General features: G+C 59.4%; 2 protein-coding genes across 8 annotated transcripts in view; one reads left to right on the top strand and one right to left on the bottom strand.

The window, feature by feature from the left end:
- NIBAN2 (niban apoptosis regulator 2) overlaps window positions 1-4,516 on the top strand; it is a 52,497-nt gene extending 47,981 nt beyond the window's left edge. Inside the window, exons 9-14 of the mRNA XM_019970880.2 lie at window positions 26-213; window positions 922-1,077; window positions 1,476-1,592; window positions 1,719-1,826; window positions 1,929-2,040; window positions 2,482-4,516. Of these exons, the coding sequence (XP_019826439.2) occupies window positions 26-213; window positions 922-1,077; window positions 1,476-1,592; window positions 1,719-1,826; window positions 1,929-2,040; window positions 2,482-3,065 (1,265 nt within the window). The 3' untranslated portion in view covers window positions 3,066-4,516. The remainder of the gene's footprint in view (window positions 1-25; window positions 214-921; window positions 1,078-1,475; window positions 1,593-1,718; window positions 1,827-1,928; window positions 2,041-2,481) is intronic.
- Window positions 4,517-5,960: 1,444 nt separating this feature from the next.
- Window positions 5,961-19,740, bottom strand: part of LRSAM1 (leucine rich repeat and sterile alpha motif containing 1) — a 33,933-nt gene continuing 20,153 nt past the window's right edge. For 5 of the 7 annotated variants that reach the window (XM_019970881.2, XM_070799270.1, XM_019970883.2 and 2 more), the window contains 10 exons: window positions 18,255-18,354; window positions 16,858-16,945; window positions 15,794-15,868; window positions 13,928-14,008; window positions 12,453-12,548; window positions 11,087-11,185; window positions 10,508-10,639; window positions 9,152-9,233; window positions 7,592-7,728; window positions 5,961-6,677 (listed from right to left, as the gene is read on the bottom strand). In XM_019970881.2, the coding sequence (XP_019826440.2) occupies window positions 6,552-6,677; window positions 7,592-7,728; window positions 9,152-9,233; window positions 10,508-10,639; window positions 11,087-11,185; window positions 12,453-12,548; window positions 13,928-14,008; window positions 15,794-15,868; window positions 16,858-16,945; window positions 18,255-18,354 (1,016 nt within the window). In that variant the 3' untranslated portion in view covers window positions 5,961-6,551. Of the gene's footprint in view, window positions 6,678-7,591; window positions 7,729-9,151; window positions 9,234-9,319; window positions 9,498-10,507; window positions 10,640-11,086; window positions 11,186-12,452; window positions 12,549-13,927; window positions 14,009-15,793; window positions 15,869-16,857; window positions 16,946-18,254; window positions 18,355-19,740 lie in introns of those variants that run through there. The other 2 variants (XM_070799268.1, XM_070799269.1) reach the window with 2 other exon arrangements.

Below are 19,740 nucleotides of genomic sequence, written 5' to 3'. Positions count from 1 at the left end.
CCGCTAACCGGCTCCCTCGGCGCAGCCTCCATCCTCCCCAAGGCGGAGGTTTGTGTCCGGAACCACGTCCAGCCCTACATCCCGTCCATCCTGGAGGCCCTCATGGTTCCCACAAGCCAGGGCTTCACAGAAGTGCGGGATGTCTTCTTCAAGGAAGTCACCGACATGAACCTGAACGTCATCAACGAGGGTGGCATCGACAAGCTGGGTGAGGTGAGATGGGCCCTGGGCTTGGTTTTGGGTCTGGTCTGGCCCCCATCAGGCCCTCACTGTGATGAGGGCAGGCCCTTTCCCTCCTGGGCATGACCTGTGAACAGAAGATCTGCAGGAGGCGTGGAGCCGGGCACGTCCACAGGTGCCATTTCTGTGCCCCTCACAGATGGAGCCGGCCCCTCACTTCTGAGTTAGCTGGTTCTCGGGTTGAACGGCCTTCCACAGACCCCGTGTTGGGGTAGTCAACTGCCTGGAGCCCCACATAGTCGTCAGGTCTGGCAGATAGAATTGGCCCTGTGATCTTAGCCTCTTCTCCACCCTAAACTGAGGAGTTCCACTGACAATAATAATCATAGACTTTGAGAACCATAGAGGACCCTGGAGATCATGAAAACCCATCTCCAGATTTGGAGGCTGAGGAAACCAAGGCTCAGAGATGGTGAGCGATTTGCCCAGGGCTGCCCAGCACTCAGGCCGGCCTGTCTCCACACACTGTGCTGCCATACCCCTCTCCTGCCTGCAGATCCTCGTCTTTCCTGTCCCAGGTCCTCCAGCGCTTTCCCTGGTGATCACCACCCCCGGATGGCCTTCCCTGGTGCCAGTGCCAGCCCCGGGGCTTGTACTCAGAGGGCCCAGGGGCTGCGGGGGCTGCCCGGCCCCTCCGGCGGCCCCAGCTCAGGTCCGTCGTGTGTCCGTGCTTCCCTGCAGTACATGGAGAAGCTGTCCCAGCTGGCGTACCACCCCCTCAAGATGCACAGCTGCTACGAGAAGATGGAGCCGCTGCGGCTCGACGGGCTGCAGCAGCGTTTTGACGTGTCCAGCATGTCTGTGTTCAAGCAGCGAGCCCAGATCCACATGCGTGAGGTGGGCACAGGGCTTGCTAGCACCCTGGCTCTCCCCGCAATCCTGCATGTTCTCTCCTGCTCCGATCTCTTGGCCATGCTCTCGGATCTGTTTGGATGCCTGTCCCTCTGTCTACCTGGCTAAGTCAGACTCACCTCTTGGGTCTCAGAGACCCCTTCCTCCAGGAAGCCCTCCCAATTCCCTAAACTCCTTCCCACAGGGCCCAGACCCTCTGTTCCCCTGGGGCAAGGAGGGCTGGTGCTGGTGCCTGGCAGTGAGCCAGCGCTCTAGACGTTCAGCATAGGACTGAGCTAGTGAAGGGGTGTCTGAGTGCCTGGACACCCCTTCCTCCCAGGGGGGCACCCCTCCTCCCCAGGGGGGCACACCTTCACATGCCCTGTGGTATGCTCCGCCTCCAGCAAATGGACAATGCCGTGTACACCTTCGAGACCCTCCTGCACCAGGAGCTGGGGAAGGGGCCCACCAAGGAGGAGCTGTGCAAGTCCATCCAGCGCATCCTGGAGCGGGTGCTGAAGGTGAGCTGCTCGGCCAGGCCCTGTCCCTCTACCCCGGGAGGGAGACAGGGGCCTGGGTGAGACGGGGGTGCTGATGGAGCCCCCTGACCCGGAGCTCCCCACGCCCCGGCCCCTCTTTCCCGGCAGAAATACGACTACGACAGCAGCACCGTGCGGAAGCGCTTCTTCCGGGAGGCGCTGCTGCAGATCACCATCCCATTCCTGCTCAAGAAGCTGGCGCCCACCTGCAAGTCGGTGAGCAGCCCTCCACACCCGCCTGCCTCCCGCCCCCCACCCAGAGCCTGACCCGCAGCCCTGACTGCCCTTTCTCTGCCCCACGCCCGCCCCGGCCGGCAGGAGCTGTCCCGGTTCCAGGAGCTGATCTTCGAGGACTTTGCCAGGTTCATCCTGGTGGAGAACACGTATGAGGAGGTGGTGCTGCAGACGGTCATGAAGGACATCCTCCAGGGTCAGTGCCGCCGGACCCTGGGGCGGGCGGCTGCAGAGCTGGGTGGGGCTGCCCTGCTGTGTGGTCCCTGTTAGGACTCTCGCTGCTGGAGGGTGGCGGAGGTGGGCGCCCAGAGGCTTCCTGGTGGGGTCAGCTAAGCTACAAAAGGGAGACTTAGGCCGTGGGCTGTGGTGGGCCCACTGTTCGTGGTATGGGCCAGGGGCAGCATCTGTCCCCACGCCTTAGTTACGTTGAGGGTCCTTGGCACTTTAGGGAGTGTCAGGGGAGTGATGGGGGTTAGGGTCCCACCCCCTGCTTCCCACACTGAGGCCTCGGAGAAGCCTGGTCCGGTCGCAGTGCCCACTCAGGCCGAGGGATCGTGACGTGGGTCACACGGAGCGGGGTGTACTGGTGGCCATCAGCCCCCCGCTCAGTGTCCCGTCACCCGCTTCTGTCCCACAGCCGTGAAGGAGGCCGCCGTGCAGAGGAAACACAACCTGTACCGGGACAGCGTGGTCATGCACAACAGCGACCCCAACCTGCACCTGCTGGCCGAGGGCGTGCCCATCGACTGGGGCGAGGAGTATGGGGACAGCGGCGCCGGCGGCGGGGACCCCGGCGCCCAGGAAGCAGCCCCCCTCTCGGAAAAGCGCCGGCGTGCCAAGCAGGTGGTGTCCGTGGTCCAGGACGAGGATGCGGGGCTGCCCTTCGAGGCTGCCCCTGAGCCGCCATCACCCTCGTCCCCGGACAGCGTCACCGAGCTCCGCGGCCTGCTGACCAGGGATCTGCAGGCCGAGAGCCCCCCGCTGGCTGGCCCCCTCCTCAACGGGGCCCCCGTGCAGGAGAGCCCCCAGCCCGGGCTGGCCCCCGAGGCCACTTCGCCGCCCGCCTCACCCCTTCGGCAGCTCCCGTCCGAAAAGCTCGTGGGCCTCGAGCCTCCCAAGCCCAGCGACCAGGAGACCGGCGAGCAGGTGTCCAGCCCGGGCAGCCGCCCCCCCATCCACACCACCACCGAGGACAGTGCAGGGGTGCAGACCGAGTTCTAGGCCGGTCGCCCCCGGAGCCTCTGTTGGACACAGCACATGGGCCACTCCCTCCGGGGCCCTGGCTCCGCTCTGGGTGGGGAGCACGGGATCTGTGCCTTCCGGGCGGGGCGGGGCGGGGCGGGGCCAGGGCTGGCGTGGCACCGAGGGGGCTGGACGGGGATGGGCCCACTTGAGTCACTTTATGGGTTTGGTCACACTTGGTTGCTCTGTTTTCTCTTCTGTGGGATGATCGTGGCTTTCCTGCTCCTGGTGGGAGAGGGACCGGGCACAGTGGATGGGGGCTGGGAGCACTCGGCGGCCCTGGCTCCCTGAGTCCGCCCTCCCTGCCTGCCTGCCTCTGTGGCCTGTTGCCCTGGTGGGCCTTGCCATCCACGGAAGGAGGGTGGCGAGAGCCGCATCCACTGCCTGGCTTCTCCCGTCCCCGAGGGGGCCTGTTAGAACCAGGAGGCCCGAGTGCCAAGGCCTGTCTCTGGGCCCCTGAGGCCAGTTTTGGAGTGGACTCTGGCCTGGCTCTCGCGCCCCAGGTGAAGGGACATGCAAGGAGGGAGTCTTGAGGCTGGGGGGTTGCTGGGGGAGGGCTGCCTCTCGAGGTGGGGTGGGAATAGGAAAGGCCTGGAACGTGCTGGTCTGGGGCGAGGATGTGTCTGAGGGAAGGAGGGAGTGATCTCTGCAGAGCTACTGCTGGCAGGGTAGGCGGGGTGCACTTAGGGGGTTGCTGGAAGCTGAGGCTCTGCTCACCTCCACTTGCTGGGGTCTGGTCTCTAGGAGCTCCTCTGTCCGGCTGGGCTGGGGGTGGGGACACTGCTCAGTGGCAGGGCTGGGCGGGTGTGGACGCTGTCTTCTCCGTGGGCTGCTTCCAAGGTACACGCTGTCCCCCGAGGGAATTGGTGGGGCTCGGGAGGGGCCGGGGGAGGGGCCGTGGCGCCCCAGGACACCAGGAGCATTTGGGGCAGGCTGGGGCTCTAACGCACCACACCCTGACAACTCCAGGACTGTTCATATGGCCCTGCTGTTCCCCCCTCTTCAGCTCCTTGTTCCTGAGGGTGAGCGTTAAGTCGAGGTCATCCCCAGGGGCTGGGGCTACCTGGTTTTCCCCGGCCCTCTCTTCTGCTGCTTTGAAGGGAGGGCAGGCAGGGCAGAAACCTACTCCTTCAGGGTCCTCACCGCCGCCCCCAGCCCTGCATCTCCCATTCCCTGGATCTGCTTCCTGGGCCAGGGCCTGGGACCCACAGGACATGCGGCGCTGGCTGGTGCTCAGGGACCCCCTTCGAGTCCCCCCCAGCCCCACTCTCAACGCCAAACTAACCTCTTCCACCAATACATTCCGTCTGAAGACGCTCTCCTCTGGTGCCTTCTCTTGGGACTTTCCAATCATCCTTCCCAGATATTGTATTGAAAATATTATGCAAACTGTTTAAGCTTCTACTAATCAATAAAGTGCTTTATTTAAAGCCAGTGGCCCATGTGTGATGCTGGCTGGGTGGGAAACCTGGGCTGGAGACGGGCCTGTGCGCCTTGACTTTCGGGGCTCGTTGCTTACAGGTACACGTGACCAGAGTTCTCCTATGAACCCATTTTCCAGAGGAGAAAACTGAGGCTCAGTGAGGAGGGGCACAGCAGGTAGGTGACTAGCCTGATGGCAGCTCAGACAGCTTCCTCTGCTGGGGGTCTGTGCAGGGTGGGCCTCTGGCAGCCTCAGGCAATGGGGAGGGCAGCTGCTTTATGGCCATGGTGGGCAGGCTCACACTGGATCCAAACAGTGATGCCAGTGCTTAAGACTCCTGCTCACAAGGCGAGCACTCCTGAGTACTTACCGTGGGCTGTGCGCGTTACCTGTGGGACGAGGTAACCTCCGGGGGACAGGCACCATCATCACACCAGTGTGTAAACAGGCCCAGAGGGGCGGGGAGCCTGGGTGGAGGTTCTGGATCATGGGGACACCTCCCCCCCGCCAGCTGGTGGGGACAGGCTGCCCCTGCTGGGTGGGCACCTTGGGGGACGGTGGCCAGTGGCCGAAGTTCCGTCAACAGGGTGGAGATGAGAAAACCGAGGCTCAGCAGGGTTTTTTGCTGTTGACTTTGGCAAGTCACCAAACCCAGCCTCAGACTGCTCACCTATAAAAGGGGGCCTCGTGAGAGTTCAAGGAGATCTGCCAAATGCCCTGCTCCGCAACGTGGCCCTGCCCATCTCAGGCCGCCATCTCCCCTCTTAGCTGAGCGGAGCTCAGGACGGGGTGTGTGTGTGGGGAACCTGGAAAGCAGGACTCGGTCCACAAGGGGCTGTCACCTGTTTCAGCCACAGGACTGACCGGCTCAGTGAGGCAGGGAGGGAGAGGGCCTGGCCCTGCGTCCCACCGGCTTTCACACGGGGCCCAGGATGAGCCCGCAGTGCCCCCTGGTGGCCACCGGCCTGGGTCAGGGCCCCCTACTGTCTCTCACTGAACAAGTGGGGATGTAGGGTCTGGAAGGCTGGGCAGGGTCCGAGTTACCTGGAGGCAGAGCCCAGGCGCCCCAGCAGGCCTGCCTCTAGCCCAGAGAGAAAGCTGCCCTCGGCTCAAAACGATCTGCCACAAAACGCATGAACAAGTTCTGCCGCAAGCACGAGGAACACGGCTCCCTCTGGACTTGTGCAGTGAGCGACCTGCACAAATGCACGGGTTTGGAGTCAAGATGCTTCTGTCCCAGTTGCAGGGCCCCGGGACCCCTGGTCTGGGATAATGGTTACACAGCACACAAGGTGGCCCACACGGCCCCATCTGCTCCGAGGACTTTCTGAGCCTGTCTCCTGAGCCCGGTCTCTCCACCTGCAAAAGGGAGGTGTGGGTAACTTCACACACCTCACTGCCACTTCCCCCCTCCCTGGGCTCCACCAGGGCCCAGTGACGACTCAGGAGGAGCAGGCTGGAGATGGGTTTATTGACGTTCCTGCTTCAGGTCTTTGAAGCTCAGGGTCTTCTCCTGAGCTGCATGGGGAGAGGAGGTGCAGGTCTGCGGAGCAGAGGGGCCCAGAGCTCAGCGGGGGAGGGGGCAGCAGGGAGGGAGGCCAGGAGGGGCTGACATTGCTTGGGGCACCAGGCCCGCGCTGAACACCTTCTGGCCTGTCGATCCCAGGACAGGCCGCGGTGGCCGCCCCTGCCCTGGGCCAGGGCTCCCACCACCCCTGCTGAGTGGGACGGCACTGCCCGGGTTCCCCTGAGGAAGACACCAAGGCTCCAGGAGGGGCTGTGACCACCGTAGGCAGCTGGAACCCTCGGTGCTGGCTCAGACGGAGGTGTGGCTGCCGCTGCTCCCACCCCAGACCCTGTGGTCCTGCCGCGAGGGGTCCCCCCACCCCCTCTACAGGATTTAAACCGCTCAGTACTTGGGCAGGAACGCTCCTGTCTCAGCCTGGCCCAGGACGGGGGCACGGTGTGGTGCAGGGCCGGACCAGCCCGTGGGGAACAGGAGGGAGCACAGCCCTGGGCCCGAGGGCGGCAGAGGCCGGCGCTCAGCTGCTGTGATAGATGCGGAGGCGCTGGGTGATGTCCTGGCGGCACAGTGGGCAGGTGCGCAGGGGCTGGGAGCACGGCTGGCAGCAGCAGACGTGGCCGCAGTTGAGGAAGATCATCTGGGCCTGGGGGTTGGGGGAGAGCGGGGACGTCAGGGCCCCACCCCAGCTGGTGCCCCGGCCCCTTGTCCTTCCCCCTGAAGATGTGACCACAGAGTCGTCAGACTCCATTCCCCGTCCACCACAGGATGCCACCACCCTCCCTGGACACGTCCATGCCCCGGCCCTCTGTAGCAGCCGTTCGGGGTTGGGGGGAGGGTGGTCCATGGCCTCTCACCAGCCCTGCTGTTACAGGATATGCAGGTTGCTCCCAATTTAGGGATTTTTATGCACTTTGCCTCAAAATGACCCCAACATTACGGATCACAAGCCGTGGACGTTTCCATGCTTTGCCTCAGCATTTCCACTTTTTAGGAGAGACAGGAAGCCATTTCTGGGTCCCAGAGCAGGAGAGGTTTGGTTAAATTCATAACCAAGTCCTCCCCCACCCCCATATCATGGCATTCCCCGGGGCCAGCAAAGACCACGGGGTAACCAAACTGTTAACATGTGGCCTTTTCTAAGTAGGATCATGTGGTGGAGAGAACAGGGGTTTATTTTATATACTACGGTAATTTTTTATAACGGCTGTTAAATTTGTTGTTAAAACTAAGAGTTTTGAAAAAAACCTCTCCAGAGAAAATTTTGTTGATATTCAATGACTTGGGAAATTACCCTGCATGAATTTAAAAAACTCTTCTGTAAAAAACAAACAAAAAAAAGGCCCAGCAAATGCTGTCAGCGTTGCTCATGTTTTGGGTCCTGGGATCATGGGTCATTTTAATTCCCTGTATTTTCGAAAATTTCTAATGAACACAACATATTTCTAAACTCTCGGCAGAATGAATCACCCATGCCTGAGAGGGCGGCAGGTGCTGGGCAGGCGGGTAGGGGGCGGGGATGGTGGCCCCGGAGGTCAGGCCCATAACCCCTAGACTTACCTCCCGTTCCAGGCACACCACACACTCTGAGGTCTGCACCTCCAGCAGCTCTGCGGGGGGAGCTGAGGGTCTCACTGCCTCAGGCAGCTCCTCGGGGGCTGTGGGCAGGACCCCGCCCTCAGGTGGCTTCAGCAGCTCTGTGGGGACAGAGAGAGGCTGAGCCAGGGTCCTGACCATCTGACCCCGTCCCTCCCCGGCCCAGCCTGCCTTACGTAGACAGAGGTGGGGGGTGCTCCCACACACCCTCTTGTTTCTCTTTGCTGAGCCTCATTCCTCATCTATACAGTGGGAGGGCCAGGACCCCGGGCAATTGGGGCCCCCTACCCCTAACTCACCCTGAACCCCTCTGGGCCACCCTGCAAACAGGGCTCATCACTGTCAGAGATGAGAAGTCAGGGAGGGAAAGCCGCTTGCCTAAGGCCACAAGGCCACCTGGGGTGGGGCCGCCGGGCCAGGAACCCTGGGTGAGGGGCTCTGGGGGGCGCCCGACCTTGAGCACAGATTCTCCACCAGGGGCCCAGGTGCAGGGGCCCAGAGGAGCAGGGAAAGGACTCGAGGCTGCTCCCCCTGCCCTGGAGAGCCCCCGCACACCCGCTGCTCTCCCGCACACCTGCTGCTCTGCCCTAAGCCAGCATGCTCTGCCGGGGCCCAGGTGCCCAAAGCAGGAATGAGAATCCATCTCTCATCACACCACGTGCCCCAGTGACCCCCGAGGCTCTTCATCCCCGAGCCCCCTCCCCTCACGGCACATGTTGTTCACTTAGTCTGTGGTTTAAATTACAAGTAGTATTTCTTATAATTAAGCCTGTCACAACCACCCTAGACCTTCTAAGGGCCTCATGGTGCCCCCCAAACCACCGCGTAAGCGCGGGGGGAGGGGCGTGTCTCTATTTCATGGAACATATGTTGAGTCCTGGGATTTGGAGAACTGTCAGGAAGATGCCTGAGGATCTGCTGCCCCTGAGCTAAGAAGGCGCTGTCCTGCCCCGGCCCCTCCCCGGAGGGCGGCCATGGTCAGGAGAAGCCCTCGGGATTAGGGTTACCCTCTCTTGGCCTCAGTTTCCTCATCCCTCAAAGGAGAGCAGCAGGGGTGCCCGCCTTGTGGGGCTGCACCAAGGAGGCCCGACCTCTGTCCTGCTCAGCAGGGGGGACCCCGACTCCTCCCCACGCCCCAACCCCGCCCACAACCCCTCCTGCCCCCACTCAGCCACAGCCCCTCCCTGCCTCCCAGTCCACACACACACCTGCCCTGGGGGCAGTGCTGGGCACTGGGTCCAGCGGGTTTCTCCCGCTACTCCAGGGACCCTGAGTATGTGGTTCCTGATGTCAGTAGGGTGGGTTTAGGGAAGCCAGGAGGGTCCCTCCACCACCGGAGGAAAAGCTCATGTTTTCCATTTTGGGGCCTATTTTTCTCATTTATAAATGGCTCGTTTAGGAGGGAAGCTTAAGGACTGGCAAGGGTTGGAAGTGGCCCTTGGGACTCGTCCTGAAAGGGAAACAGGTGACGCTCCGGCCACGCCCCCGCGTACGGCTCTGCTGGGAGAGGCGGGGCGTCGGTACCTGGCTGGGCTCTGGCGGCGTCCAGCAGCTCCTGGGCTCTGCGCAGGATCTCGTGCTGCAGGCCGGCCTCCGAGACGCCCACCTGCGAGGACCGAGGGGGCGGGTCAGGGCCTGGGCACGGCTGGGCAGGGGGCCTGCGGCGCAGCACAGAGCCGCCAGGACCGCCTCCTCCCTGACTTCTGGCACCTTCGACTAGACACGTGGAGGCTGACAGCCAGGCCATCAGTGCGGCTGAAGGAGAGGGAACCCAGCACTGGCAGCCCTTGTCCAGCAAGTGCAGGGGCTGGGCCTACAACGGTGGGCTGTCGGTTCACACAGTCAGGTGGTTCACACCGAGGCCGAACAGCTGCAAAGTAGCCGCACGAGACGCTCAGTCCCTCAGCCTCCAGAGCAAGTGCCCCTGAACGTGGGCAACACGGCCCACATGGTCCTTCTGAGCCCCGGGGTCTGTGTCTGCCTCTGTCGAGGGACCAGGCAGTTCAGCAGAGTGGCGACAGCACGGCCCCCACACCAGACCAGCCGCCTGGGCTGGACATGGCTCCGCCATATGACCTCAGGCAAACTGCTACCTTGCTGTGTCTCCGTGTCCTCACCTGAAAAATGACCATGACTGTACCTGCCTGCCCAGGTTATCGTGTGTGTGCTCAGTCGTGTCCGACTCTGAGTCCATGGACCGCAGCCGGCTGGGCTCCTCCGTCCATGGATTCTCCAGGCAAGAATGCTGAAGTGGGTTGCCATTTCCTTCTCCAAGGGATCTTCCTGACCCAGGGATTGAACCCACATTCTTGTGTCTCCTGCACTGGCAGGCAGATTCTTTATCACTGTGCTACCTGGGAAGCCCAGGTTATTATGAGGATTCGATGAATGTATATGTAAAACACGCTTAGATGTTTATCTAAAACACGATTATATGTAAAACATGCTTAACAGTGTCAAGCACTGTTAAGTATTCCCCAGAGTCAGCATTTGTCTCTTCTGAAGAGTAAATGAATTCACACAGGTTGTACCAGGCGCAGGCAGTGCTGCCGATACAACTGTCAACCCAGGATGTGGGGAAAGGACGGTCCAGATGACCTGCAAGGACCTGCCCAGCCTATGATGTGAAGATCCCACCTGAAAGGGGCTGGCGGAGGGGACAATCTGGGGTCCACAGCACCTGCAGCTCTGGCTTTTGCAGCCAGGTGACTGGGGGAAGACAGGGCAGGTGTCCTGGCCCGCTGGGAGCAAGGCGGCCCCAAGACATCTCCAGACGGCAAGCCTTGCCAAGAACTGCGTGAAGGGCAAGTCCCCCCTTGGCCATCGGGTCAGGGCCCTGCCCGCCTCCCTAACCTCCCTCGGGGGGCCGCCGCGGTCCACCTTGGCCAAGTCCGCAGGGCCCATCCGGCTCAGCATGGCCAGTGAGAGGCGGTGGTGGGCGAAGATAGGCAGGTAGTGCTCGGCCGACAGCTCCACCAGGAGGGCCACCAGCGGGCGCTCCAAGCCTTCTTCCTGCAAGACACACCCGTGGGGGAAGCCCAGTGTACCACGGACCGGGAAAAACCATGAGGCTGTGACTTACAACAGCACACGAAGAGTTCAGATACACGTAACGCAAGAGGTAAAATGTATTCCTGGGACTCTTCCTACCAAGACGGCTAAGTAAGGGCAGAGAGACAGAGGCATGACGCAGTTAGTTCACCGCCACGCAGTAAACCTGACAAAGCCAGCAAGTAAGTGCGCATCGAGGTGAGTGCACAGCGGGCTCCACCCGGCAGGAACTGTCTTCCCGCCACCAGAACCAATGCCCGCCCCCCATTTCTGTGCCCGCCCAGGCCGAGCACAGGCCCTGGTGCACCGGTCCCCAGAGATGGGAAGGGAATTCCACCAGACAGATCAGCGAGCTGGCGCTGCGGGGGCCCAGGGCTCCCGCGGGGTGGGCGTGCCCACAACTCTCACCTGCAGCTTCAAGGACAAGGGTTTCTGGTTCAAGAGCCGCTGATACTGAATCAGCCAGTAATTCTCCTGCTTGGTTTCGCTTTGGGCTTCTAACTCCGTCTGCCAAGAAGGAAGCAGACACTGTTCGTTACGAGTCAGTGAATAGAAACGCTGATGGCACGGGTGGCTGTGAACGGCATATGGACGGACTTGGTGTTTTACCAAGAACATCCCCCTCCACTAAGTCTCACTGTTTCAGCTGCAGGAACCTGGGCGGCTGACACCTGGCGCCCCTGCCCCCCGCCACCCCGGGCGTCATGACTTGGAGGGGAGACACCTTCCCACCTCCCTGTGGCAAAAACAAAGCCGTAGGCAGCCATCTGCCCCCGGAGGCTCGGCGTGTGCTCTGGGTGCCAGCAGGGAGAGAACTGGGATGCTAGGGTAACTCAGCTTCCAGAGGGCACTTCGCCCACCTTCACCCACAAAGCCGGAGCATTGAGAACAGGAGAGAGGTGTGTCCACACAGGACCTGGGCACAGAGACAGGTGCGCAAGGAAGTTAGCTGTTCACATGGACTCCTCCACCCCGTCACTCAACAAACAACACAAGTGTTGCTCTGGGCCGGGCACTATTCTAGGTGCTGGGGACGGAGGAGTAAACTCGTGACACCAGCAGCAGGGCACTCGGTGCCAGTCTGCTGTGTGCTGGGAGATGCCCTTTTACTCAGTTCTCACAACTCTGTGAAGCAGTCTCGACGTCACAGGTGAGGAGACTGAGCGACTGGCAGAGTGATTAGCAGCCGGCCCAAGAGCCAAGGGCCGTCTCGAGTCAGAGCCAGGTTCAGACCCAGCTTGGAGCCTGTGCTGAGCCACCAAGCCGCCCAGCCAGGACCGCGGCTGCATGCTGGGCCGTGGGACTGCAACCCAGGCATCCCCTAGCTCCCTGGGCAGCCCCTCTTGGACCTAGCTAAGTGACTCTCCTTTTCTGGCCTGGCCCTCTCTGGACTGTGGACACACCTCTCTTCGGGAGCCTGTGACCCTGATGGTCACGTTCTGCTGTGGTGGACAGCGAGTCCCCAAGGTCCCTTGTGGGCGGGAGCCTGGCCACGACAAGGCTGGCTGTGCACAGCACATGTTAACGTGGTCTGTGCCAAATGGCACAAACGTACCACCCGGGCTCGTGTGGGGCTCAGGAAGAGACTGGCCTGGCTGTTGTCTGTTCCTGGCGGGCCCGGCCCACGGTGGAGCTCAGGGGATGTCTAGGATAACGAAACATTTCTAACAGTGGGCTTGGAGGGAAAGGAACCCGGCGCATGATGTGGGTTTAAGAACAGCGTGAGTGCAGAGAGAAAGCAACCCCGCGCACGACGTGGACGCCACACACGTACCAGGATCTCCCGGAGCTCCTCTTCTCGCTGCGTCTTCTCCTTGAGCAGCTGCTGGAGCAGCGAGCTCAGGGCCCAGCGCTGCTCCGAGATCATCTCCTGTGACACAAGACCATGGCCAGTGCTGGGAGCTCACGGCACCCCGGCCCCCGAGGTCCCCACAGCGCGGCGGCAGGACACCCCCTCAACCGGTTCTCAGTTGGGGGCCACGGTGGGCCTGACTCCCATCAAGGCTCTGTCCCTGATCTCCGGCTGAGGACAGGGGGAGACAGTGGAGGTGCCCTTCTCCCAGCCTGTACCTCCCTTCCCCGGGGGGTAAGGCCAGGCATGGGATCTAGTGACCAATGACAGTGCAGTGATGCAAAACACCAAACAAAGGAAATGACAAGCGGCAGGGACCTCGACTTCAGGCTCACTGACTACAGAGCGCCTGGGCAGAAGCAAAGGGCAAGAGGGGTGAGGGGCCCACGCCAGCCAGCATGGAGGAACGGGCACACCCCAGAAAGCCCGTCTGTGTCCACGCTCCACTCCTCTCTTCCTCTTGGAAAATCGCATGGAGACCCCAAAAATGGGAGCCCCACAGCTCCAACAGGCAGGAGATAGGAACCCACCAAGCACAGTGGTTATGTTGGGGGTTGAGAGCCCCTAACCTCTGCATGGCTGAGGCCTGTCCCACTGATCTCTGATGGCCCTATGACACAGGCTGGGTCTAGAAGACTCCTTCTATTTTATGCAGGGGCAGCCTGGAGGCCTGGGGAGGGGAAGCAACCTACCTAAGGTCTCACAGTGGCAGACCTGTGAGCAGGACTCCAGACCCTAGCTCTCTTCCGCATTAAGAAGCCCATGGGATAAACAAAAACTTGTCTGCTGAGGACAGACACAGGGACAGGGACAGACAGAAGGCTCTGCTCAAAAGCCGGGAATGGGGCACATGCCCTCTCACACCATGGACCCAGCCCCTCTTGTGAACGTGTGGAGAGATTGAGACACAGAACAGGGAAAGGGCCGCCCCTCTGCCCCTCTTCCCCTCCCGGCCCAGGGCACACAGTAAGGGCCAGAGATCAGAGGAGCTGCCTGCAGGGAGTGACATGGGCCCTCTCCTCCAGACATCCTGGGGACACCAAGGATGCTGTCCCCTCGGGGGTGTTAGCTGTGAGAACCAGTGCCCCAGAAGCATGGCTTGAGAGAGGTAGGGAGTTCAGTAGCGACCCAGCTCCAAAACATAGACAACACGGAGATGGAGATGCAGCCTGGTGAGCCTTGGCAATGAAACCCTCCTTCCTCTGACCTTCCTGCCTAGCAACAGGCTGACCCACCCCTAACCTGGGCCTGCGCTGGGCCCACACGAGCCTTCTGGGGTCGAGGCATCACCGCCTTGTCTGCGGGAGGGCAGCTGAGAGGGGTGGGGCACCAGCGGGAGGTCTCGTCAGTGGGGGTGTAGTGGGGGGACAGGGCAGGCCAGGGAGCCCTAAACGTACCTGCAGTGCCTCTGTGTCCAGGGATTTCCTCTTTAACTCCAGCTGTGTCAACTGCAATAACTCAGTTTCTATTAACTTAATCTAAACAGAAGACGAGACAGGGGTTTTTAATTCACGTTAACATGGTTCAGTCCTGCACTGCTGCTCCTGGATGGCCAAGCGGACCTAAGAATCCTTTCTGGGGGGGCGGGGGAGGCTCTGGAATAAAGGGGACTGAGAACCTGGTAAACCTTATCAGCGGGGCTTTAAACAGAATTCATTATCTCACGGGCCTGAGTGCTTATCCCGGCCAGAACTGCTGATCAAAAGCCAGGCACAGGGCCGGCCCAGAGGGGGTGCCCATCAGGGTGTGTGGGACGAAGGGGCTTCCTTCAAGGTGCGGGCCAGAGTGAAGAACAGACACGGAATTCTCAGAGCCTCTTGCCAGTCCAATTCTCTTGCTTCCTCTAGACAGCTGTACACAGAGGCGAGCGGAGGGGAACGGAAGGAACTGGATTACAGTAACAGTAATATGCTGCTGCTGCTGCTAAGTCGCTTCAGTCGTGTCCGACTCTGTGTGACCCCATAGACAGCAGCCCATTAGGCTCCTCTGTCCCTGGGATTCTCCAGGCAAGAATACTGGAGTGGGTTGCCATTTCCTTCTCCAATGCATGAAAGTAAAAAGTGAAAGTGAAGTCGCTCAGTCATGTCTGACTCTTAGCGACCCCATGGACTACAGCCTACCAGGCTCCTCCGTCCATGGATTTTCCAGGCAAGAGTAGTGGAGTGGGGTGCCATTGCCTTCTCCGGACAGTAATATAGTTGCCGACATTTATAGAGACGGCACACGCTAGGACTGTGCTGGGCACTTTTTACGCGTCTTTGCCATCGCTTCTCCTTGCTGTTGGAGGTATTACTACCTCCATTTCACAGACAAGGAAACCGAGGCTCAGAGATATTCAGTAACTTGCCCAAGGACACACAGCGGGTAAATGAGTGTGCCTTTTCCTTGAGGTTGTCCCTGCTTGTGGTCTCCAGAGGAACAGTTGGCTTGGTGGGTCAGAACCACCCATAGTGAGAACATCTAGGGGATCACCACATACCTCCAGGGTGTGAGTGGGGGCTTTTAGTCCTGGGGGCCAGACCCCCCCAGCCAGTGACTTCTCTACTCTGTGCCTTTGACCTGTGACCTTTGCCCCTATGACCCCACCAACCCCTGGTCAGAGGAATGAGATTCATGTCCGGCAATGTAGGGTTGAAATTAAAGGGGAAATAAAAAGGTAAGTTGGTTTTGGCCAAAAAAGAAAAGAAAAAAAGAAGAAGAAGAAAAAAAAAACATGCAAAATGTGAAATTGAAAGTGTGCTGAATACGACGTGATGTGCGTCCTGTAGCCTGAAAGCTCGCTTGTCTCCAGCCACCCTGCCACCTGCCCAGGGAAGAGTAGTGAGCCAGACACAGCCCCGCTGGGCAACGGCTCACCCAAGGTCACCCGGGGGTCAGCAGCGGAGGCCACGCGAGAGCACGTCCCCTCTTCAGGGCTCCGCCCACCCAGGTGGGGCGTCACCTGTCCCAGCTCCTCCATCCGGGCCACAGGACTCTGCGGTTCGAGCCAGCTGAGAGGTCCTGCCTGGGGTTGGTCAGCGTGGGGCTGCCCAGCTGTCAGGGCCACCCTCCCTCAGCTCTGGGCATCGTGACAAGTGGTGGGCACAGGTCCCACCAGCCAGCACCCACAGTGCTGTCTCAGGTACCTCCAGACACCCCGAGTAGGTGACGCCCCGTGCTGGGGAGACCTCCTGCCGGCCTGGCCTGGAGGAGCCAGGACTCAGACCTTAACTGCGGCCTCTGAATGCCCACAGGGCGGGCCTGGGGGGCAGGGCCGCGCTCACCTGCTTCCGGATCTGCCGATGCATCAGGTCCTTCTTCACCTGGAGAGCCTCGAAGGCTGCCTTCTGCATGGCGCTCTGTGACAGACAGCATGGCCGCTCAGGGGGCCCAAATACAACCTGCCTCAAAGACACCCTAACCTACGCCTTTTCCTTCTTAGACAACAACTTTTCAGCTCACTTGCTTAATGTTTTTTAAAATAATACTTATTAAGCACTTACTACCTGTCGGCCATGTGCTCAGGGCTCTCCCTGTGGTGCATGTGGAACGACCGATGATGGGGGTCGGGAGAGGCGCCTTCACTGCCCCATTTCACAGATGAGGAAAGTGAGGTTTGGGAAAGTGAACTGGCTGGCACTAGCACGCAAGTCTGTCCAGCTCAGAGCCTCATCTTAACCCCAAGGCCTGACATCCTCTCTGAGAAATACAGCCTTTTCCTCAGACAATCTTGCAAGGACTAAGTCCACAGCATCGTGGGGGGAAGAAGAGAGAGATCAGAGTTGGGACGGAAGGAAAGGGAGTGATGGGCCCGTGATGGGAGGATGACGTCACAGAGGGAGAAAGGAGAGGAGATGAGAGGGTGGGGGACCCCTGACAGGGTCCATGGGAAAACCTGGGGCTGAACAATTTGGACAGAGGAGGGAGGAAGTCAGGAGGGGTCCTTCCTGGGCTGGTCCACACAGTAGCACCTGCTGTGCGCCCACTAAGCCCAAGGGAGAGCAGATACAGGGCGGCGGGACTGGAAGGGATAAGTCAGGGGCTCGTTCCGACTCTGCAGGGGAGGTGGGGGTGGGCACTGCCACCAGATCCTCAGGAGGGAGCCCCATACAGCAAGGGGAGGGGGTGCCCGGGAAGGACACCTCTCCTGACTTCAGTGAGCGGAAACCACCACCCAGAGAGCCCTCTCCCTGCCCCTCATCCTGACGGTCTGTGCATTTCTACTCTCTGAGCATCTTGGTTCTTACGCTCTTCAGAACAGCGCCTCCACGTGGAGTTGAGCCGCCCAGCTCTCGGCTCCCTGCGCCCTTCCTGTGCCCCCGGCCCCATGCCCTGGGCAAGGGCTCACCTCCTGCAGGATCTGGCTGATGGCTTTGTTCTGATCCATCTGTTGCCATGACAGAATCTGCTGGAACCGCTCATCCATGTCAGCCATGCTGCCAGAAAGACAGCAAATTCACTCACCCTCTGAACATTTCCTGAGCACATACTGTGTGCCAGGCACCTTGGAGGAGATGGAGATAAACCATTTATTCACTCAACAAGGCTTATGGAGCACCCACTGGGGGCCATGTCCTGGGCTGGGTGGACATGGGAGTTTTGTCTGAATCCCACAGCCCTGGCAGGGCGGTGGCAAAGTCTGTGTCTCTGGAGCTGGGGAGGTGATCTCTGGGAATCCTCTCTGCGACACCCCCCTGAAGTGGTGGCCTGGCTCTGCCCACCCACCCTCCACCAACGGGGAGCTCACGACCTCTCAGGTTAACCCTGCAAGCTGAGAGAAAGCTGTCCTTCCCAGCACTAACATCTCACCCTCCACCCCCGTGTTTCTCAGCCTGGCCGTGGACCTGCTCTCATCCCCCTAGAACAACTCTAATGGCACAAAACCCAAAGCCTGCCACTTTAGTATGTCCATTATTTAGGGACAGTCTTGGTTTCGAGTTTGTGTCATGACGACAGCTGCTATCTATTGCACCCTCATGTGCCGACATTATGATCACCAAGGTCCATCAAGTCCTCCAGTAACTCTAGGAAGAGATACTGTCATTTATCCCCATTTTAGTGATAAGAAAATCAAGGCTGAGAGAGGGAAAATAACTTGCCCAAGACATCACAGTTAAGAAATAGAAGCGGGATATGAATCCACATCTGTCTGCCCCGAGTGCCCAAACACTTGGGGAAAACAGACAGTGCTCCTAAAAGCAAAGTCACATCACCTAGAAGGCAGGAGAACCCCTGCCTCTGCAGGAACGCGGGGAAGGCTGGCACGCTCCAGGTGCCCAGTGGGAGGAGAGACATAAGAGCGGTCAGAGCTGCTGGCCTGTCCCTGTCTGGGGCTCCTGAGCCTCGAAGGCACTCTGCTCACCTGCTGGGCACTGCGGCTCCTCCAGACACAAACACGGTGCCGGGGTGAACTTGGAGGGCCAGGCCCAGAGTGGCTGTCGGCGTGAGACAACCCGCTCACCATAGCCTCGAGTGCACCCCGCTCCTGACCTGTGACCTGGGAGACCGAGTCGCGCAGTTAAGAGTGCACTGCCTGGGTCAAACCCCAAGCTCTGCCACTGGCTGGTGGTGCTTCCTGAGGGTCCAGCGAGAAAAGCCACACAGACCAGCAGTCACTTACTGCTGAGGACCTGGCCCGGGGTGGGGTGGCCCACGCATGGCAGGGGATTCCTGCCAACGCTCACTCCACAGCTCTGAGCCAGCTCCCCCAACTTCCTCATTCGGGAAGCCCCTTCTTTATCTTACCTGGAACAGGCCTGCTGGACCAAGTTCTGCCTCTGAGACTCGTAGGCCATCTGGATGAGCCGGCTCTTACAGCTTTCGGTCAGCATCTGCTGCATGGCGGCTGAAGAAACACGTTGGGGGTGGGGGGCGCAGGGAGGGGCAGGGCTGAGCAGCTGCTCCTGGTGGCCTATGGGGTCAGCTGGTCACCCACCTGACAGTCACCCTTGGAAAAAAAATCTTTTTTTTTAATTATAGAAGCAATTTCAGCTTAAAAGGCTGATGAGTTGTAAGAGACTGAACACACACAGTCTTCTACAGTCTTGTCACCCAGAAATATTGATATATCTTCTGGTCAATTTTTAATGTATATTAATGGATTTAAAAAAATTTTAATGAAAGAATTAAAAGCAGGGACCTGAATATTTGTATACCCATGTTCATAGCAACATTGATCACAACAGGCGAAAAAAGGTAGACACAGCCCAAGCGCCCATTGATGGATGAATGAAAAAGCAAAACGCGGTCCAGGGACTTCCCCAGCGGGCCAGTGGAAAGAATGCTCCTGCCAACGCAGGGGACACGGGTTCGATCTCTGGTCCAGGAGGACGCCACACGTCATCAGCAACTACGCCCGTGTGCCACGGTTACCGAGCCTGCAACACCTAGAGCCCGTGCTCGGCAACGAGAGGCCACCGCAGTGAGAAGCCCGTGCGCCGCTACCCGAGAGCAGCCCTCGCTCACCACAGCTAGAAGGACACCCTCGCAGCAACGAAGACCCAGCACGGCCATAAATATCATTTTTTTTAATGTGCTCTATCCATATGTTGTAATGTTTCAGTCTTAAAAATGAAGGAAATTCTGACATAAGCTACGACATGGATGAACTCTGAGGACGTTATGTGAAAGAAACTAATCACGAAAAGACACATGCTGTATGATTCCACTTGCACATGGCCGAGAGCAGCCAAATTCAGAGAGACAGAAAGCAGACTGAAAGTGGAGTGGTGATTCTACGGGGTCTGGGGAAGGGCGGGATGGGGAGTCCCTATTTAGTAGGTGTACAGTTTCACCTTGGGATGATGAAAAGGTTCTGATGGTGGTGATGGTGAATAATGCACCATCAGAGCTATGAATGCCACAGAACTATTCATTTACAAGTGGTTACAATGGGAAGTTTTATGCTTTGTATATTTCACCATAACACAAGAAAATTAAAATGCTTATCACATTAAATACACCTCCTTTCTCACCTTTCATGAATGCATCCCTATATCAACACAGCTGTGTTAATAGCTACGGAGCGCTATGGTGCATGGATGACCGAAAAGTGAAAGTGAAAGTTGCTGAGTCGTGTCCAACATTTTTGTGACCCCATGGACTATACAGTCCCTGGAATTCTCCAGGCCAGAATGCTGGAGTGTGTAGCCTTTCCTTTCTCCAGGGATCTTCCAAACCTAGGGATCGAACCCAGGTCTCCCGCATTGCAGGTGGATTCTTTACCAGCTGA

This window comes from Bos indicus, chromosome 11, assembly GCF_029378745.1.
Source record: "Bos indicus isolate NIAB-ARS_2022 breed Sahiwal x Tharparkar chromosome 11, NIAB-ARS_B.indTharparkar_mat_pri_1.0, whole genome shotgun sequence".
NCBI lineage: Eukaryota > Metazoa > Chordata > Mammalia > Artiodactyla > Bovidae > Bos > Bos indicus.
Note: the sequence above shows the minus strand (reverse complement) of the source record. Positions and strands in the feature narration are given on the sequence as shown.